At 53.2% G+C, this 18,872-nt stretch overlaps 1 protein-coding gene across 1 annotated transcript; it reads left to right on the top strand.

Moving 5' to 3' along the window:
* Positions 1 to 6,313: 6,313 nt before the first annotated feature.
* On the top strand, positions 6,314 to 14,938 carry LOC138262259 (brain-specific homeobox/POU domain protein 3). The gene is made up of 2 exons (XM_069212131.1): positions 6,314 to 7,237; positions 12,390 to 14,938. The coding sequence occupies exons 1-2, from the start codon at positions 7,118 to 7,120 to the stop codon at positions 13,275 to 13,277; spliced, it is 1,008 nt and encodes a 335-aa protein (XP_069068232.1). The 5' UTR covers positions 6,314 to 7,117; the 3' UTR covers positions 13,278 to 14,938.
* Positions 14,939 to 18,872: the final 3,934 nt, after the last annotated feature.

The raw sequence follows: 18,872 nt of genomic DNA, 5'->3' as shown, positions 1-18,872 counted from the left end.
GGTAGCAAGGGTAAATCCCTACCCACTATCCCTCCCTCTACAGATGATTCTCCTTCTGAGGAAGAATAATTTCCTCCCTGTGCAGAACCTTCACCAGGTGAGCTGGCAGCAGACACTGTTGAGCTTTTGGGTGGAGGGGGGCCTGCCAGGGAAGAGCTGAGTGTGTCACAGCAAACCTGTCCCAAATTAGAGGGTCTTAGACAGCAAGCTGTCAAGCAGCAAAATGGGGATGTCAGTGACAGCCATAGAGTTTACTGGGAGGACAACCTCTTGTACACCGAGGCAAGGGACCCAAAACCTAGAGCAGCCAGGAGATTGGTCATTCCCCTGCAGTACAGGGAGTTCCTCCTAACTCTTGCACATGACATTCCTTTGGCTGGGCATTTGGGCCAGATCAAAACATGGGAGAGACTTGTCCCCCTGTTTCACTGGCCTAGGATGTCAGAGGACACTAAAGATTTTTGCAAGTCTTGTGTGACCTGCCAAGCCAGTGGCAAGACTGGTGGCACTCCAAAGGCTCACCTTATTCCACTACCTGTGGTTTGGGTGCCCTTTGAAAGGGCAGGGGTTGCCATAGTTGCCCCCCTTGACCCTCTTACTGCTTCAGGCAATAGGTTTATTTTGGTGGTTGTGGACCATGCCACAAGATATCCTGAAGCAGTTCCTCTAAGGACCACTACAGCTCCTGCAGTGGCAAAGGCCCTCCTGGGAATCTTTTCCAGGGTGGGTTTTCCTAAAGAGGTAGTACCAGACAGGGGTTGCAACTTCATGCCTGCATACTTGAAAGCAATGTGGAAGGACTGCGGTGTTACCTACAAGTTCACCACTCCTTACCATCCACAGACTAATGGACTGGTAGAGAGGTTTAATAAAACTCTCAAAGGTATGATAATCGGACTCCCTGAAAATCTCAGGAGGAGATGGGATGTCCTGTTACCTTGCCTCCTTTTTGCTTACAGGGAGGTACCCCAGAAAGGAGTGGGCTTCAGCCCCTTTGAACTCCTCTTTGGACACCCTGTAAGAGGTCCACTCACTCTTGTGAAGGAGGGTTGGGAACAACCTTTAAAAGCTCCCAAACACGACATAGTGGACTATGTACCTGGCTTAAGATCCAGAATGGCTGAGTACATGAAAAAGGCCAGTAAAAAACCTTCAGGCCAGCCAGGAGCTGCAAAAGCAATGGCATGACCAGAAGGCTGCTCTGATCCAGTCCCAACCAGGACAGAATGTGTGGGTATTGAAGCCTGTGGCCCCAAGAGCACTCCAGGACAAATGGAGTGGACCCCATCTAATTGTTGAGAAAAAGGGTGAGGTTACCTATCTGGTATACCTGGGCACTGCCAGGAGTTCCCTTAGGGTGATTCATGTCAACCGCCTAAAACCCTACTATGACAGGGCTGATCTCACCCTGCTCATGGCAACATACGAGGGACAGGAAGAAGAGAGTGATCCTCTCCCTGATCTCTTTTCCACCACTGAAACAGATGCTTTAGTGAAGGGAGTAGTTTTGGCAGATTGTCTGACTGCAGAACAGAAAGACAAATGCATCAATCTCCTTGGACAGTTTTCTGACCTCTTTTCAATTGTGCCAGGTACAACATCCTGGTGTGAACACACACTTGATACTGGAGACAGCTTGCCTGTCAAGAGTAAGATTTATAGGCAGCCTGACCATGTCAGGGACTGCATAAAACAAGAGGTACAGAAGATGTTGGATCTGGGAGTGATTGAGCCTTCTGAAAGCCCATGGGCTAGCCCAGTGGTGCTTGTACCAAAACCTCACACCAAAGATGGAAAGAGGGAGATGAGGTTTTGTGTAGACTACAGAGGTCTCAATCAGGTAACAAAAACTGATGCTCACCCTATACCCAGGGCAGATGAGCTCATTGATACACTGGCATCTGCCAAGTATCTTAGCACCTTTGATTTGACTGCAGATCAAATTGGCAGAAGATGCTAAACCCAAAACTGCATTTTCAACTGTAGGAGGGCACTAACAATTTACAGTGATGCCCTTTGGTTTGAAAAATGCACCTGCCACTTTTCAGAGGTTAGTGAACACAGTCCTGCAAGGGTTAGAGGCTTTTAGTGCAGCATATCTTGATGATATTGCTGTATTTAGCTCCACCTGGGATGAGCACCTGGTCCACCTTTGGAAGGTTTTGGAGGCCCTGCAAAAGGCAGGCCTCACTATCAAGGCCTCAAAGTGCCAGCTAGAGCAGGGTAAGGTGGTTTATCTGGGACACCTGGTAGGTGGAGAACAGATTGCACCACTACAAGGGAAAATCCAGACAATCATGGATTGGGTTCCCCCTACAACTCATACCCAGGTGAGCCTTCTTAGGCCTCACAGGGTATGACAGGAGATTCATTATAAACAATGGCTCCATAGCAGCCCCTCTTAATGATCTCGCAAATAAGAAAAAGCCTAAAAAGGTATAATGGACAGCTAGCTGTCAGAAAGCTTTTGAGGAGCTGAAACAGGCCATGTGCTCTGAACCTGTCCTAAAAAGCGCATGTTACTGCAAGAAATTCATTGTTCAAACTGATGCATCTGAATTAGGGGTAGGGGCAGTTTTATCACAACTGAATTCTTAGGGACAACCAGTTGCTTTTATCAGCAGAAGGTTGAGCCCTATAGAAAAGCGTTGGTCTGCCATAGAGAGGGAGGCCTTTGCTGTGGTCTGGGCACTGAAAAAGTTGAGGCCAAACTTGTTTGGCACTCACTTTATTGTTCAGACAGACCACAAACCTCTACTTTGGCTAAAACAAATGAAAGGTGAAAACCTTAAATTGTTGAGGTGGTCCATATCTCTACAGGGAATGGACTATACAGTGGAACATAGACCTGGAAGTACCCACTCCAATGCAGATGGACTCTCCTGATATTTCCACTTAGACAATGAAGACTCATCAGGTCATGGCTAGTTGTATTGTCCTTCGTTGGGGGGGGGGGGTTGTGTAGGAAAGTACCATCTTGCCTGGCATGTCACCCCCATATTTCACTGTATATATGTTGTTTTAGTCTATGTGTCACTGGGACCCTGCCAGGCAGGGCCCCAGTGCTCATAAGTATGTGCCCTGTATGTGTTCCCTGTGTGATGCCTAACTGTCTCACTGAGGCTCTCCTAACCAGAACCTCAGTGGTTATGCACTCTCTGCTTTCCAAATTTGTCACTAACAGGCTAGTGACTAAATTTACCAATTCACATTGGCATACTGGTACACCCATATCATTCCCCTGTATATGGTACTGAGGTACCCAGGGTACTGGGGTTCTAGGAGATCCCTATGGGCTGCAGCATTTCTTTTGCCACCCATAGGGAGCGCTGACAATTCTTACACAGGCCTGCCACTGCAGCCTGCGTGAAATAACATCCATGTTATTTCACAGCCATTTACCACTGCACATAAGTAACTTATAAGTCACCTATGTGTCTAACCTTCACCTGGTGAAGGTTGGGTGCAAAGTTACTTAGTGTGTGGGCACCCTGGCACTAGCCAAGGTGCCCCCACATCATTCAGGGCAAATTCCCCAGGCTTTGTGAGTGCGGGGACACCATTACACTCATGCACTATACATAGGTCACTACCTATCTATAGCGTCACAATGGTAACTCCGAACATGGCCATGTAACATGTCTAAGATCATGGAATTGTCACCCCAATACCATTCTGGTATTGGGGTGACAATTCCATGATCCCCCGGGTCTCTAGCACGGAACCAGGGTACTGCCAAACTGCCTTTCCGGGGTCTCCACTGCAGCTGCTGCCAACCCCTCAGACAGGTTTCTGCCATCCTGGGGTCCAGGCAGCCCTGGCCCAGGAAGGCAGAACAAAGAGAGGGTGTTACATAGGTGTGAAGGGCTGGGGAGGAGTAGCCTCCCCCAGCCTCTGGAAATGCTTTGATGGGCACAGATGGAGCATAAGCCAGTCTACACCGGTTCAGGGATCCCCCAGCCCTGCTCTGGCATGAAACTGGACAAAGGAAAGGGGAGTGACCAGTCCCCTGACCAGTACCTCTCAGGGGAGGTGCCCAGAGCTCCTCCAGTGTATCCCAGACCTCTGCCATCTTGGAAACAGAGGTGTTGTGGGCACACTGGACTGCTCTGAGTGGCCAGTGCCAGCAGGTGATGTCAGAGGCTCCTTCTGATAGGCTCTTACCTCTCTTGGTAGCCAATCCTCCCTCCTTCCTTGGTAGCCAAACCTCCTTTTCTAGCTATTTAGGGTCTCTGCTTTGGGGAATTCTTTAGATAATGAATGCAAGAGCTCACCAGAGTTCCTCTACATCTCCCTCTTCACCTTTTACCAAAGGATCGGCCGCTGTCTGCTCCAGGATGCCTGCAAAACCGCAACAAAGTAGCAAGATGACTACCAGCAACATTGTAGCGCCTAATCCTGCCGGCTTTCTCAACTGTTTCCAGGTGGTGCACCAGAAGCTCCGAAGAAATCTCCTGTGGGTTGACGGAATCTTCCCCCTGGTAACGCAGGCACCAAAAGACTGCAACACTGGGTCTCTGAGTCCCCTCTCATTCTGACGAGCGTGGTCCCTGGAACACAGCAACTCTGTCAAAGTGACTCCCACAGTCCACTGACTCTTCAGTCCAAGTTTGGTGGAGGTAAGTCCTTGCCTCCCCACGCTAGACTGCAAAGCTGTGTACCGTGTGATTTGCAGCTGCTCAGGCTCCTGTGCACTCTTCCAAGATTTCCTTAGTGCACATCCTAGCCTGGGTCCCCAGCACTCTGTCCTGCAGTGCACAACCTTCTGAGTTGTCCTCCGGCATCGTGGGACTCCCTTTTGTGACTTCGCATAGACTCTGGTTCACTTTTCTTCTAAGTGCCTGTTGGGGTACTTTTGCAGGTGCTGCCTGCTTTTGTGAGGGCTCTCTGAGTTGATGAGCGCCCCCTTTGTCTGCTCTTTCAAAAGGCAACATCCTGGTCCTTCCTGGTCCTTAGCAGCACCCAAAAACCTCTACCGCAACCCTTGCAGCTAGAAAGGCTTGTTTGCAGTCTTTCTGCATGGGAATACCTTTACAAGCTTTATCGCGACGTGGGACATCTATCTTCCAAAGGAGAAGTTCCTAGTCCTCTTCTTTCTTGTGGAACTCCAAGCTTCTGCTAACAGTTGGCAGCTTCCTTGCACCTTCAGCTGGGGTTTCCTGGGCTCCCGGCCCCCCTGGACACTGCCACGACTATTGGACTTGGTCCCCTTGTCTTACAGATACTCAGGTCTGGAAACCCATTGTCAGTATACTGCTGGTGTGTGTTCTTTCTGTAGAATCCCCCTATCACGACTTCTGTGCTCTCTGGGGGTAGTAGATGCACTTTACTCCTACTTTTCAGGGTCTTGGGGTGGGGTATTTTTCTAACCCTCACTGTTTTCATACAGTCCCAGTGACCCTCTACAAGCTCACATAGGTCTGCCTGGATCTGTATGAACTGCAGCGAGAGAGACGAGCATGTGACGTGCATGTCAGGTGGGTACCTCCCATCCTCAAGAGGAGAGTAAGGGCTTTCTTTAGAGTTTGGCGCACAGGGTACCCGTCAGAACATGGCAGATATTCAGTGTGGCGTATTACAAGTGACATGGGCCATAATACACTTATATGACGCAGATGGGACATTCGCAGGGAGTTTGTGAGGGAGTATCCATCCACCGCGCCCTGAACCTGGCCTTTAACTCCTGTTTCTTTCCTTAGTTGTTTGATGCCCGTGTCATCCTTGTGTGCGGAGGCTGCGGGTCTTTATTGGAGGATGGGTATGTGCAACCATAATGCGCTAGTCACACAGAGAGTGGATCTACTATTAACATCGTAGGTAGCCTGGCTAACAGGACAATCGAGCCAACATTTCAGATAGATAGATAGATAGATAGACAGACAGACAGACAGACAGACAGACAGACAGACAGACAGACAGACAGATAGATAGATAGATAGATAGATAGATAGATAGATAGATAGATAGATAACCTCTTGCCACCGTAACTAGTATCATTAAAAGTTGTTCGGTTTCTTCTGCTCAGACGGATCAGGCCGCACCCCCGCGCCCCGCTCCCCCCGCGCCTGTGCTGGCAGGCAGGGCTGGGGCTGCAGACAATGCCCCTAGGATGCTCCGGGCCACCTGACTGCCTGCTGTTGTGTGACTCCGGGGGCGGGGGGGTCTGGGGAGGGGCTCTGGGCGGCCAGTGAGCTCACTGCCAGCAGCTCATCTTTCCTGAGGCTGGAGCGGCCTGCTTCCAATGAGAGGGGCCTGGGGAGGGGCCGCCGGGCTATAATGCCATTGATAGTGAGGAGAGATGCTCACAGGACAAGAGCCGCGAACCTGAGAACAGCTCCTGCGCAGAGACAGAGGACAGACCACGGCTGAGTGCGCATCCGAGACCTGCACTGCGCCCCAGCATCCCGGCCAGGGCCCTACCTGCGCAGCCGAGACCCAGCATCCCGGCCAGGGGCCCTACCTGCGCAGCCGAGACCCAGCATCCCGGCCAGGGGCCCTACCTGCGCATCCGAGACCTGCACTGCGCCCCAGCACCCCGGCCAGGACCCTACCTGCGCAGCCGAGACCTGCGCCCCAGCATCCCGGCCAGGGGCCCTACCTGCGCAGCCGAGACCTGCACTGCGCCCCAGCATCCCGGCCAGGGGCCCTACCTGCGCATCCGAGACCTGCACTGCGCCCCAGCATCTCGGCCAGGGGCCCTACCTGCGCAGCCGAGACCCAGCACCCCGGCCAGGGGCCCTACCTGCGCAGCCAAGACCTGCACTGCGCCCCTGCATCCCGGCCAGGGGCCCTACCTGCGCATCCGAGACCTGCACTGCGTCCACCTGCACTTGATGTCGCCACCACCAGCCCGTGGGCACCTGCACAGCTAAGCCCAGCACTGCACCCTGAGATCCTGGGTGGCAGAGACCGGCATTTGACCTGCAGACTCGCGCCCCTGCACAGCTGAGCCCAGCACTGTCCCTGAACCAAAGCAAGGGCCTGGGAGTTCATCCGCACCAGAAGTCGCCACAGAACTCCAGTGGCTCCTGGCTGGCAGAGACCAGCACTGCCCTCTGTACCACAAGAGCCCGGACCCCTGCAGCTACAGTGCGCCTGCCCAGGGCCCCCCGCAGCCATGATGTCCATGAACAGCAAGCAGGCCTTCAGCATGCACCCCATGCTGCACGAGCCCAAGTACACCCACCTGCACTCCAGCTCCGAGGTCATCCGCAGGGCCTGCCTGCAAGCCCCCCAGGTAAGAACGTGGGCCCCTCGGGGTGTTCGTCAGCAGGTTCCCATTCCCTGGTCCCTGTCCGTAGGGGGCGCGTGTAATCACCCCACCCCTTCTAATCTCTCCTTGGTAAGAGCATGGCCCTCGTGGAATCCGTCAGCAGGTGCCCCCTCTCCGGTCTCTGTCCACAGGGCCTGTCGGCTGGCACCCCCCGTAAGAGCGCCCTCCTTTGGGGGTGTCCGTCAGCAGGTGAACCCTCCCTGTTCTCCTGTCCGCAGGGCGCAGGGTATTTTCTCCAAGTCGAGCCAGAAGTTATTCCAGGCTAATGGACCCATGGTCAGTCGGTCCCCTGCCTCTTTTGGAAGGTAGGGACCCCCTCCTCCGGGTAGCGAGAGGGTAGGGGTTTTCCTGGTGGTGGGTGTACTTTACATGATGGTAGATGCCTTGCCCAGTATGTCTGGGCACCCTCCTTAAGGTGTGTGTACGCCACGGGATAGTTGCCCTCTCGAGGATGGATGGGTGCCCTCTCCGGGGTGGGGTGTACTCCATGGGATCGGTGCCTCCTCCAGGGTGGACGGTTGCCTTCTCCGGGGTCGGTGTACTCCATAAGATCTGTGCCTCCTACAGGGTGGGTGTGTGGCCTCTCCGGGGTCGGTGTAGCCCGCAGGATCGATGCCCCCTCCAGGGAGTATGTACTCCACAGGGTAGGTGCTCTCTCCCGGGTGGGTTTGTGGCCTCTCCGGGGTCGGTGTACTCCACAGGGTCGGGGCCTCCTCCAGGGTGGGTGTACTCCACAGGATCGGTGCCCCCTCCAGGATGGGTGGATGCCCTCTTCATGGTCGGTGTGCTCCACAGGGTAGGTGCCCTCACCAGGGTGGGTGTGTGGCCTTTCCGGGGCCGGTGTACTCCACAGGATCGATGCCCCCTCCAGGGAGAATGTACTCGACAGGGTAGGTGCTCTCTCCCGGGTGGGTTTGTGGCCTCTCCGGGGTCGGTGTACTCCATAGGATCACTGCCTCCTCCAGGATGCGTGGATGCTCTCTCCAGGGTGGGTGTACTCCACAGGATCGGTGCCCCCTCCAGGGTGGGTGGATGCCCTCTTCATGGTCGGTGTGCTCCACAGGATCGGTGCCCCCTCCAGGGTGGGTGGATGCCCTCTTCGTGGTCGGTGTGCTCCACAGGATCGGTGCCCCCTCCAGGGTGGGTGGATGCCCTCTTCATGGTCGGTGTGCTCCACAGGGTAGGTGCCCTCACCAGGGTGGGTGTGTGGCGTCTCCGGGGTCGGTGTTCTCCACAGGATCGGTGCCTCCTCCAGGGTGGCTGTACTCCACAGGGTACATCGCCCACTCCAGGGTCCATGCCCTCCTCGGGCTGTGTGCCCACCTTGGTGCGCATGGCCTGCCTGTGCCCAAAGCTGGTTTCCCCTGTGACAGCCCTTCTCGGGTGATGGAGCTGGTAAAGACGGGGGCTCCCCATGCTCATCTCACTTACCCCCCTGCAGGGACCCCCACCCAACCGGGCACTGGAATGTAACCTATGAAGGCGCGCGCCATGCAGAGGGGACCCGTCCGAGACGGACTTCATAGAAGTATTTTATGACACGTCACCCTACAGATCACAGTGCCCCCCCATCCTCAGATCGGCTCACAGCACAATGTTCTACTTCCACCGCATTTTGACTATTTGAAATTGTCGTGCATTTCACTGCCTGCGTGTTTGCGGATGTAATTTACAAATCCACCCTGTATGTGCTGCGCGTGCCTTTTACTTAGTTAGCGTATATTTGTGTGAGGCGTGTGTATTGTGTGTATTTGTTTTTCGTGCTGTTCTGTGTGTCTGGTGTTTAACTGTTGTGTCTGTTTTGTTTGTTGCACGTACCTGTGTGTGAGGCTTATGTACATGACTAGTGTGTCTGTTAGTTGGTGTATTGGTTTTTATGTTTTTTGTGTGTAGATTCTGTGTACTGTGTATGCTTCTTTTATGTAAGAGGCTTATGTGTATGATTTGTGTGTGTGTGTGTTGGTTTGCGTATTTGGTTTGTATTGCTTTATATCCTTCGTTTGGGTGTTTAGGTGCTTTGTGTATGTACTTTGCTTGGGGTGCGTCTGCGTGCGAGAATTTTGTTTGAGGTTTGTGTTTTTATTTTGTGTATATGGTTTGTGGGATACGTTTATTTTAGGTGTGTATGCGTGTGTGTCTGTGCGTGTGTTGTTTGTGTGTGTGTGTGCGTGCGTGTGTCTGTGTGTATGTACGTGTATGTGTGCGTTTGTATATGTGCGTGCGGGTGCGTGTGTGTAGCTACCATGTCTCATTTCTCTATTCTGGGAGACACGGAAAACGCAGAAACGCGTCACTCTCTACAAATTCACAAAACCTGCTCCGTGTGGGTTGGCATTTCCCTGAAACTGCAGCTTTTCCACCTCTGGGTATGACCTGAAATCAGGAACATGCCTCTCCATAAGGGTGCCACCCTTGCCCATACCACACGGGGGTCTGGTGCCCCTCCCTGGCACGTCCTGTTTCGAAGTAGAGATATTGGACCTGATGGCGTCAGTGGCAGGGAACAGCTTCTGACTATTCACGCATGAATGCCCGGTTCTGGGGCAGTGTGGGTCCAAATGTGAGGTGTGTTAATGCCCGGTTCTGGAGCAGTGTGGGTCCAAATGTGAGGTGTGTTAATGCCCGGTTCTGGGGCAGTGTGGGTCCAAATGTGTGGTGTGTTAGTGCCCTGTGCTGGGGGCAGTGTGGGCCCAAATGTGAGGTGTGTTAATGCCCGGTGCTGGGGGCAGTGTGGGTCCAAATGTGAGGTGTGTTAATGCCCGGTGCTGGGGGCAGTGTGGGTCCAAATATGAGGTGTGTTAGTGCCCGGTGCTGGGGGCAGTGTGGGCCCAAATGTGAGGTGTGTTAATGCCCGGTGCTGGGGGCAGTATGGGTCCAAATGTGAGGTGCGTTAATGCCCGGTGCTGGGGTCAGTGTGGGTCCAAGTGTGAGGTGTGTTAATGCCCGGTGTTGGGGGCAGTATGGGTCCAAATGTGAGGTGCGTTAATGCCCGGTGCTGGGGCAGTGTGGGTCCAAATGTGAGGTGCGGCAATGCCCGGTGCTGGGGGCAGTGTGGGATCAAGTGTGAGATGCGTTAATGCCCCGTGCTGATGACTTTTGTAGCGCATGGCGTCTCTAGTTCTGTTTATTAATGCCCGGTGCCGAGGACAGCTAATGTGGTGAGTTGTAGCGAACTCTACTAATGCCTATGTTAAATACAGTTGTGGGGCCTGGTGTGTCCTGCTGTGAGGTATATTAATGCCCTGTACCGAGGGCAGTAGTGAGGCCTGATATATCAGGTTCTGAGGTGTATTAATGTCCAATGCCAAGGACAGTGGTGCAGCCTGGCGTGTCTACTTGTGAAGATTAATAATGCCCAGTTCTAGGGGCAGTGTTGTATCCAGTTAGGGCTGCATTCATGTCCAGTGCGTAGTGCAGTATCAGGAAGTGTGTGGCTTGATGTGAAGTGTTAATGCCCAGTGCGCAGTGCAGTATCAGGAAGTGTGTGGCTTGCTGTGAAGTGTTAATGCCCTGTGCCGAGTGCAGTATGAGGAAGCTTGTGGTTTGCTGTGAAGTGTTAATGCCCGGTGCGCAGTGCAGTATCAGGAAGTGTGTGGCTTGCTGTGAAGTATTAATGCCCAGTGCGCAGTGTAGTATCAGGAAGCTTGTGGCTTGCTGTGAAGTAGTAATGCCCAGTGCGCAGTGCTGTATCAGGAAGTGTGTGGCTTGCTGTGAAGTGTTAATGCCCTGTGCCGAGTGCAGTATCAGGAAGCTTGTGGTTTGCTGTGAAGTGTTAATGCCCGGTGCGCAGTGCAGTATCAGGAAGTGTGTGGCTTGCTGTGAAGTATTAATGCCCAGTGCGCAGTGTAGTATCAGGAAGCTTGTGGCTTGCTGTGAAGTAGTAATGCCCAGTGCGCAGTGCAGTATCAGGAAGCGTGTGGCTTGCTGTGAAGTAGTAATGCCCAGTGCGCACTGCAGTATCAGGAAGCGGGTGGTTTGCTGTGAAGTGTTAATGCCCGGTGCGCACCACAGTATCAGGAAGTGCGTGGTTTGCTGTGAAGTGTTAATGCCCAGTGCGCAATGCAGTTTCAAGAAGTATGTGGCTTGCTGTGAAGTGTTAATGCCCAGTGCGCAGTGTAGTATCAGGAAGCTTGTGGCTTGCTGTGAAGTAGTAATGCCCAGTGCGCACTGCAGTATCAGTAAGCCTGTGGTTTGCTGTGAAGTATTAATGGCCAGTGCGCACTGCAGTATCAGGAAGCCTGTTGCTTGTTGTGAAGTGTTAATGTCCAGTGCGCACTGCAGTATCAGGAAGCGTGTGGTTTGCTGTGAAGTGTTAATGCCCGGTGCGCAGTGCAGTATCAGGAAGTGTGTGGCTTGCTGTGAAGTATTAATGCCCAGTGCGCAGTGTAGTATCAGGAAGCTTGTGGCTTGCTGTGAAGTAGTAATGCCCAGTGCGCACTGCAGTATCAGTAAGCCTGTGGTTTGCTGTGAAGTATTAATGGCCAGTGCGCACTGCAGTATCAGGAAGCCTGTTGCTTGTTGTGAAGTGTTAATGTCCAGTGCGCACTGCAGTATCAGGAAGCGTGTGGTTTGTTGTGAAGTGTTAATGCCCAGTGCGCACTGCAGTATCAGGAAGCCTGTGGTTTGTTGTGAAGTATTAATGCCCAGTGCGCACTGCAGTATCAGGAAGCCTGTGGTTTGCTGTGAAGTATTAATGCCCAGTGCGCACTGCAGTATCAGGAAGCCTGTTGCTTGTTGTGAAGTGTTAATGTCCAGTGCGCAGTGCAGTATCGGGAAGCCTGTGGTTTGCTGTGAAGTATTAATACCCAGTGCGCACTGCAGTATCAGGAAGCGTGTGGTTTGTTGTGAAGTGTTATTGCCCAGTGCGCACTGCAGTATTAGGAAGCCTGTGGTTTGTTGTGAAGTATTAATGCCCAGTGCGCAGTGCAGTTTCAAGAAGTGTGTGGCTTGCTGTGAAGTGTTAATGCCCAGTGCGCACTGCAGTTTCAAGAAGCGTGTGGCTTGTTGTGAAGTATTAATGCCCAGAGCGCACTGCAGTATCAGGAAGCCTGTGGTTTGTTGTGAAGTGTTAATGCCCCCTGCAGCCCCACACTCACGAGGTGCCCTTCTCTTCCAGCTCCAGGGTAACATCTTCGCCGGCTTCGACGAGACACTGCTGCGCGGAGCGGAAGCACTGGCCGCGGTGGACATTGTGACCCAGAAGAGCCACCCTTTCAAGCCAGATGCCACCTACCACAACCTGAGCAGCGTGTCCTGCCCCCCCAACTCGTCGTCCGCCGTGCACCTGCACCACCCGCACCACCCTCACCACCACCACCACCAGCCCTCGCAGGGTCTGGAGGGGGACCTCCTGGACCACCTGAGCTCCGGCCTGGGCCTCGGCGGGGTCCCCGACGGGGGATGCGCCCCCTCGCACCCGCACGCCCATATGTCGGCCATGAGCCACATGGCCCACCACCAGCAGAGCATGAACATGGCGCACCAGCACGGCCTGGCCCAGCACGCGGCCATGTCCTGTGCGGAGGCCGAGACGGATCCGCGCGAACTGGAGTCCTTCGCGGAGCGCTTCAAGCAGCGGCGCATCAAGCTGGGGGTGACCCAGGCCGACGTGGGCTCCGCCCTGGCCAACCTGAAGATCCCGGGGGTGGGCTGCCTGAGCCAGAGCACCATCTGCCGCTTCGAGTCGCTCACCCTGTCCCACAACAACATGGTGGCCCTGAAGCCCATCCTGGAGACCTGGCTGGAGGAGGCGGAGCGCGCGCAGCGCGACAAGATGGCCAAACCCGAGATCTTCTCCGGGGGCGACAAGAAGCGCAAGAGGACCTCCATCGCCGCCCCCGAGAAGAGGTCCCTCGAGGCCTACTTCGCCGTGCAGCCCCGGCCCTCCTCCGAGAAGATCGCGGCCATAGCCGAGAAGCTGGACCTGAAGAAGAACGTGGTCCGGGTCTGGTTCTGCAACCAGAGGCAGAAACAGAAGCGCATGAAGTTCTCGGCTACCTACTGAGGGCCACACAGGGGCCCCGGGGGCCCAGAGAGACCCAAGGACACTGGGGGAGACGCGGGGCCCCAGGGATGGGATAAGAGACTCCTCCTATTGAGGGCCCCCGGGGATCCCGGGGGCCCAGAAAGACTCAAGGACACTGGGGGAGACGCGGGGCCCCAGGGATGGGATAAGAGACTCCAAAGGGCCACGAGGCACAGAGTGGCCCAGGCGGAAATAGAGCCCACGTGAGTAAGGGCACCAGGAAACCGAGGGCCAGTGTGACCACCGAGATGCCAAGCGCCCACAGGCCCCAGGACACCAGCCGTGGTCTGCCGCTCCATATAACCATCAGCAACTGGAGTGCCGGTGTTCTTCCACTGAGGACATCAAAAGCTGCCCCCTCCCCCCAAACATACACACTCTCGCATCCTCACTTATAAGGGTCTGGACAGCCAGTGACCCCCGGCCCCTTCATCCAAGAACATCGAAGCGCTGGGGAGCAGCTCCCTTCTCCCGGAGCCTCAGAGCTGGGGTCCCTCCTTTCGCCATGAAAGGACACAGCAGTGGACTCCCCTCCCCCCTTTATGGACCTGCACCTCTTCTGCTAAGCACATGCACACGAGAGTGGGGGGACATGCCTTGATCACCCGCCCTTTCCCTGGGCCCCAGGGGCACGTGAGCTTCGAGACCAGACAGGTGGCTTCTGGGTAATGACACGGTGGCCCCCGGGTGTCCATGCGCTGTGAACGACTCACACCACAGTAACCCCACAACACACCGCCGTCCTTGTGGGGGCGTCGGAGCCGCAGCAGAGCAGAGACCCGGGCCCTGTCCACGAGGGGACCCTCGGAGAGCAGAGGCCCCGACCCCGGAAATGGACCCACCTCACCAGTGACTTAAACTTGAAAAGAGACTCGCCTGCTCCCCGTTGACATGTTGTTTTATATTTATAATTGTACATAAGTGACTCGAGACGATATTTGCACCGATGATTTCGAAAGAGTTTTAATTTATTTTACTGGCGGCAATTCTCGTCTGTAGAGGACACCCCCGCCTCTCCCGCGTTAGGTGGACCCCCCGCTGCATGGATCACACAGGCCCCGCACCATCTGCAATAACAATTCTTTTTCTACCTCGTCGGTTTTTTAAGCACCTGCCACAAAGATCGTGCTAAGGGAATTCGTTTTATTTTTCGCCCAGTTTTGAACATTTCTTGTTCTTGACCCAGTGAAAGCCCAGGACCCCGCCCTCCTCCACTGTGAGATGCTCTGACAATCAAGCAACCCCCCTCCCCCCGAATCCTGGTTGCACCCCAGAAGATGACCTCGATCACTTCACCTGCACACTCCGAAATGTCTTTATGTTTTTCCGGCATTTCCTGCTCCCCCACACTCTTTAGGGACGTCACGCACCGGGATACTTTTGTTATGTATAATGTTTTAAAACAAAGGGCCGAATAAATAATATTTAACGTAAACGTCACACAAAATTGACAAATTTGTAACTATTTAACTGCACTTTCCAGGGCACTGGGCGGGGTTTTCCCCGGTGCCCGATGGGCACTGCTGCCCTGTTCTGTGTTATTTTACTTATAATTATTTATGTTATCTCGTGTGTGATGAATGACATTTGGTGTCTGTGTAGCTGCAGAACTTCAAATAAACCATGCACGCTTTACCTCAGCGCGTCTCTGACTCCTTGTTTCTCTCGGGAGGTCCCGCGGAAAGAGTGTTGCAGCCGCGAACCGGAACCGCGGATCCGAACCGCGGCACCGAACCGCGGACCCGAACCCCGGCCTGAGTCGCGAACCAAAGCCGCGGACCCAAACCCGACCCGCGGGCCGGAGCCGCGGACCCGAACCGCGGACCCGAACCCCGGCCTGAGTCGCGGACTGGATTCGCGAACCAAAGCCGCGGACCCAAACCCGACCCGCGGGCCGGAGCCGCGGACCCGAACCGCGGACCCGAGGAGGCTCCGCGGTCCCGTGTCAAGAAATCTCTTCTCTTCTGCCAGTATAGAAGGTGCATATTTATAAAAGTTAAACTCCCAAAGAGAACTGTAACAGAAAAAATGTCCGATTCACCCGTCTACGAATTATTAGTTACAGTACCTACACTGGTTTCTAGTCAAATGTATTCAATAATTGCATATTTACACCTGCTTCTTTCATTTACTCACCGCGAATGTTTTTTTTTTTTTGTTCTCGTCTGGATATGTTTTTATTAATAATTACTAGCCTGATGTTATTCACATAGTAGTATTCATGCACTCTACGTGAACCCCTATTTTCCACCGGCCTCTTCATATATTGCTGACTCTCTTTAATGTGTACTAAACTTTAAACTGGCTTCATGAGTAAATCGTTATTTATTCTCCGAATCAGTGGTTTTCTTGGAGTCACTGTAAAAACGGTATTTTCGTTTTTATTTTATTTTTAAGTCACGTTTCTTTGAGCTCCGCGTAAATGTTCTACTTTATTTGATTTGCTTGCAGTCCTTGATACCTCCTGGCTGATAAAATGCTATTTTCCCCCTTTGTGGCCCCAGAATGTCTACGTTGTTCTCTTTGTGCTGTGTTTCGCCTCTGTTGGCCGCCCGGCCGGTCTTCCCCTGAAAGCGGGTGAAAGTCACAGAAACATCAAAGAGGCGCTTTATTAGCTGCTGAAAGGGGCAGGAAGGAGTCCAAAGAGAAGTTTGGGGTGCACGGCGCGGGAAGAGGGGGGGCTGTAATGATGCTTTTGCGAACCATCGAGAGAGTGGTTCTACGTAAGTGCAGGGTCAGAACTCTAGATATAAGAAAAGAGCGCCTAGAGCTCCCACTACACCTTCGTGGCGCCACGGATGAAGAAGAAAAATAAAGAGCGCCGAAACCATAGCGCCAAGTCACTATATATGAAATATCGGTAATAAACAACACCTAGAACTGAAAAGACATTAAACTAGCTCCAAAAGCTCATAACAAATGGCGCTGAGAGCGAATACTGTTTGGACATAGCGCCGCGTGTGTTTGTACAACGATTGGTGACCTTCGGGGGTATTTCTTTCGTGAACATAACTTGAGACCCTCCACATTCAAACAACTTTCCACCTGTGAATTAAGGAGGGCAAAGAAAAAAACACGATTCAGAAGTTAGAACGAAAATGCAAGATTCATGCGAGGAACAGAAAGCGGGGTCACTGGAGCCAGAGGTGGGGCGATGGATGGGGCATTACTGGGCGAGGCGCGGGGTGGTCAGTGGGTGGGGGTGGGCACTGAACTCCCCCCCCCCCGGACTGGACTGCGGAAGACACTAGTTTTCTTTTAGGTAACGAGAGATGACTTGATTTGCCCAGAAACACACCCTGCGGCGGTGAAGCCGGGAATGGAACCTGGTTCCACAGTCCACCCGCCTGGTGTAAGAGGGTCCCATCTGCCCCTGCGCCCTGCACGGGGCGCAACTGCAAAACCCCGAAGAATAACGTGCGCGCCCTGAGACGCGCTCCTGACAGGGAACCCCCTTATCTCACAGGAGGGTGAGAATGAGATCCAGGTTGGAGCCTCTGAGGGTCCCCATAGACCACCCTGAGGGGTCCCTACACGCCTTCAGTTCGACGACCAACGGGGCATTGATGGTAAAACAAGGAGCCCCCCTCCTGACAGAAGTACACAGGCATTGGGGAAACATGGGGGTGAGAGGACGCCCCCAAAACACTCAACGTGGACGGTGAGTGCACATCTCCCCTTCCTACGAGCTCACGGGCCCTTCGAGTGGCGTGGGGTGCAAGGTCCCCGGGGTCACATCACCACACCGTCCTCAAGGATGGTGAAGTGAGGGGGGATCACACTACAAACACGAAAATCGTCTCCCGCGACAGTGAGGACACCCCTAAAACTGGTTAAAATTCAGAGGTAGCCCTTTCATCCCCAGCAGGCAAAGTTTAGAGCCTGCAGGTGTAGACCCCGGGGTGTGCACGATATATTCCTCTGACGTGCCCCCACCCCGGCTCCTTTGTTGGGGTTCTCCCCATATGTTATCTCTCGGTCTCTCACAATGTGCTCGATCGGTTCGCCCCATTGCACCTGGCCGGTAATATGACCCGCGCCCCCATCCCCCACACCTGCACAGGGGCGGGAGGGCACCTGTAAACCCCTCTGAGTGATAACCGACCGGGCCTCTTACACACTATTTCAGTTTGATCCGCCCGCTGGTGTTGTGACTCGCCTTGTTGCCCTGGGCAGATCTGAAGTTCGGTCCTGGGGCAGATCGGATCACGTGCTGTTGTCAGGTCTGCGTCACTACCAGGAAAATAATGTGAGTTTATAAGTCAGTGTCAGACCCACCTCCTTCCACCCGTGTCCGGCGAGTACTCTCAACCGTCCGCTCACTCAGGGTCTAAAGGCTCACTGGCAGGTTCGGATGAGACTTCTATGCACCTCAAAGGGTTAATATCCGAACGTCATAACCCCTCAGTATAAAAGAGTCCGCACCCCTCGGTCATTAACAGCCAGTGGGTCTGAATCCGAACTCATTCGCTCCCCTGTGGAAGAAATTGGGCCCATATCCAGTCTTCCTGGGTCGACCTCCGCCGGTGGGCAACTATTCGAACTTCCCAACTTTATATCTCTCACTCAGTTCACCAGTACCCGAATTCACTGACTCCTTTATATGCACCAATGTTTCAATAGCCACTCATTTCCTTAATCTAACGCCTTAAGTCTATATCCGAACTTCTACAGCCCTGTATAGCACATTAACGAGTCACTATCCGAATTTCCAGACCAGTTTATATTAATAAATACTCCCTTCTTCTTATGCATACAAAAAAGAAGCACTGACATTGCCAATCGGTCTGGCTTTATTATTGTTGTGTGATAGTCGTTGTATTTATTTTAATTGGAACAATATGTTAAAAACATACACATTAAAGAGAAAAGATGGCGCCCCTTGCACGTGGTTGTCATATGCTTGTAGTAAAACAAGTCAATAATAATTAAAAAAAACACACAAAATATTACAATGTGATAGAACCACACGGCTTCTTCCATGCAGACTGGAGTACTTAGAATAAGTACGGCTCCTTTTTAAGTTTAATGACATCAAACTAATATATGCAAAATCAAGGAAAGAGGAATCGCGTGTAAACAGAGAGAGAGGGGAGAGGACGCTGTGACGGGACCAGTGCTTTCCCCGGTCTGGCACTGAAATGCAGGTATTTTCAGGCAGGTGTGGATGTGAACAGGTGACTGGCTCCCTCACTCTGAAGGACAGTCAGTGGCTGAAGGATTGCCCACGCTGCAGTGGGCGGAACTAGTGTGACTGACAGTTAAACAAACCAATTAATCAGGAGGGATGACCCCTTAAGTATCTCTATGGCTTTATAGATGTGCGGATTTTTCACTTAGGTTTTTTTATTATTTCAAAGAAAGCTGTCGGTAGGCCAGACGTACAAATAATCGAATAGTTCAATATCCGAATTCCCCGAGACCCTCATTAAAATACATTGACAACTCTAGGGACAACTAAACTCCCAGGTTTAAGGCCCCAGATGTCCTGCCACCACTCTTCCGTGCCCCCACGACCTGAGGACCAGTAACCAAAGCCTCTGCTCGAAGTATTTACCTCATAACTTCCTGCTT

This window comes from Pleurodeles waltl, chromosome 10 (assembly GCF_031143425.1).
Source record: "Pleurodeles waltl isolate 20211129_DDA chromosome 10, aPleWal1.hap1.20221129, whole genome shotgun sequence".
NCBI classification, from domain to species: Eukaryota; Metazoa; Chordata; class Amphibia; order Caudata; family Salamandridae; genus Pleurodeles; species Pleurodeles waltl.
Note: the sequence above shows the minus strand (reverse complement) of the source record. Positions and strands in the feature narration are given on the sequence as shown.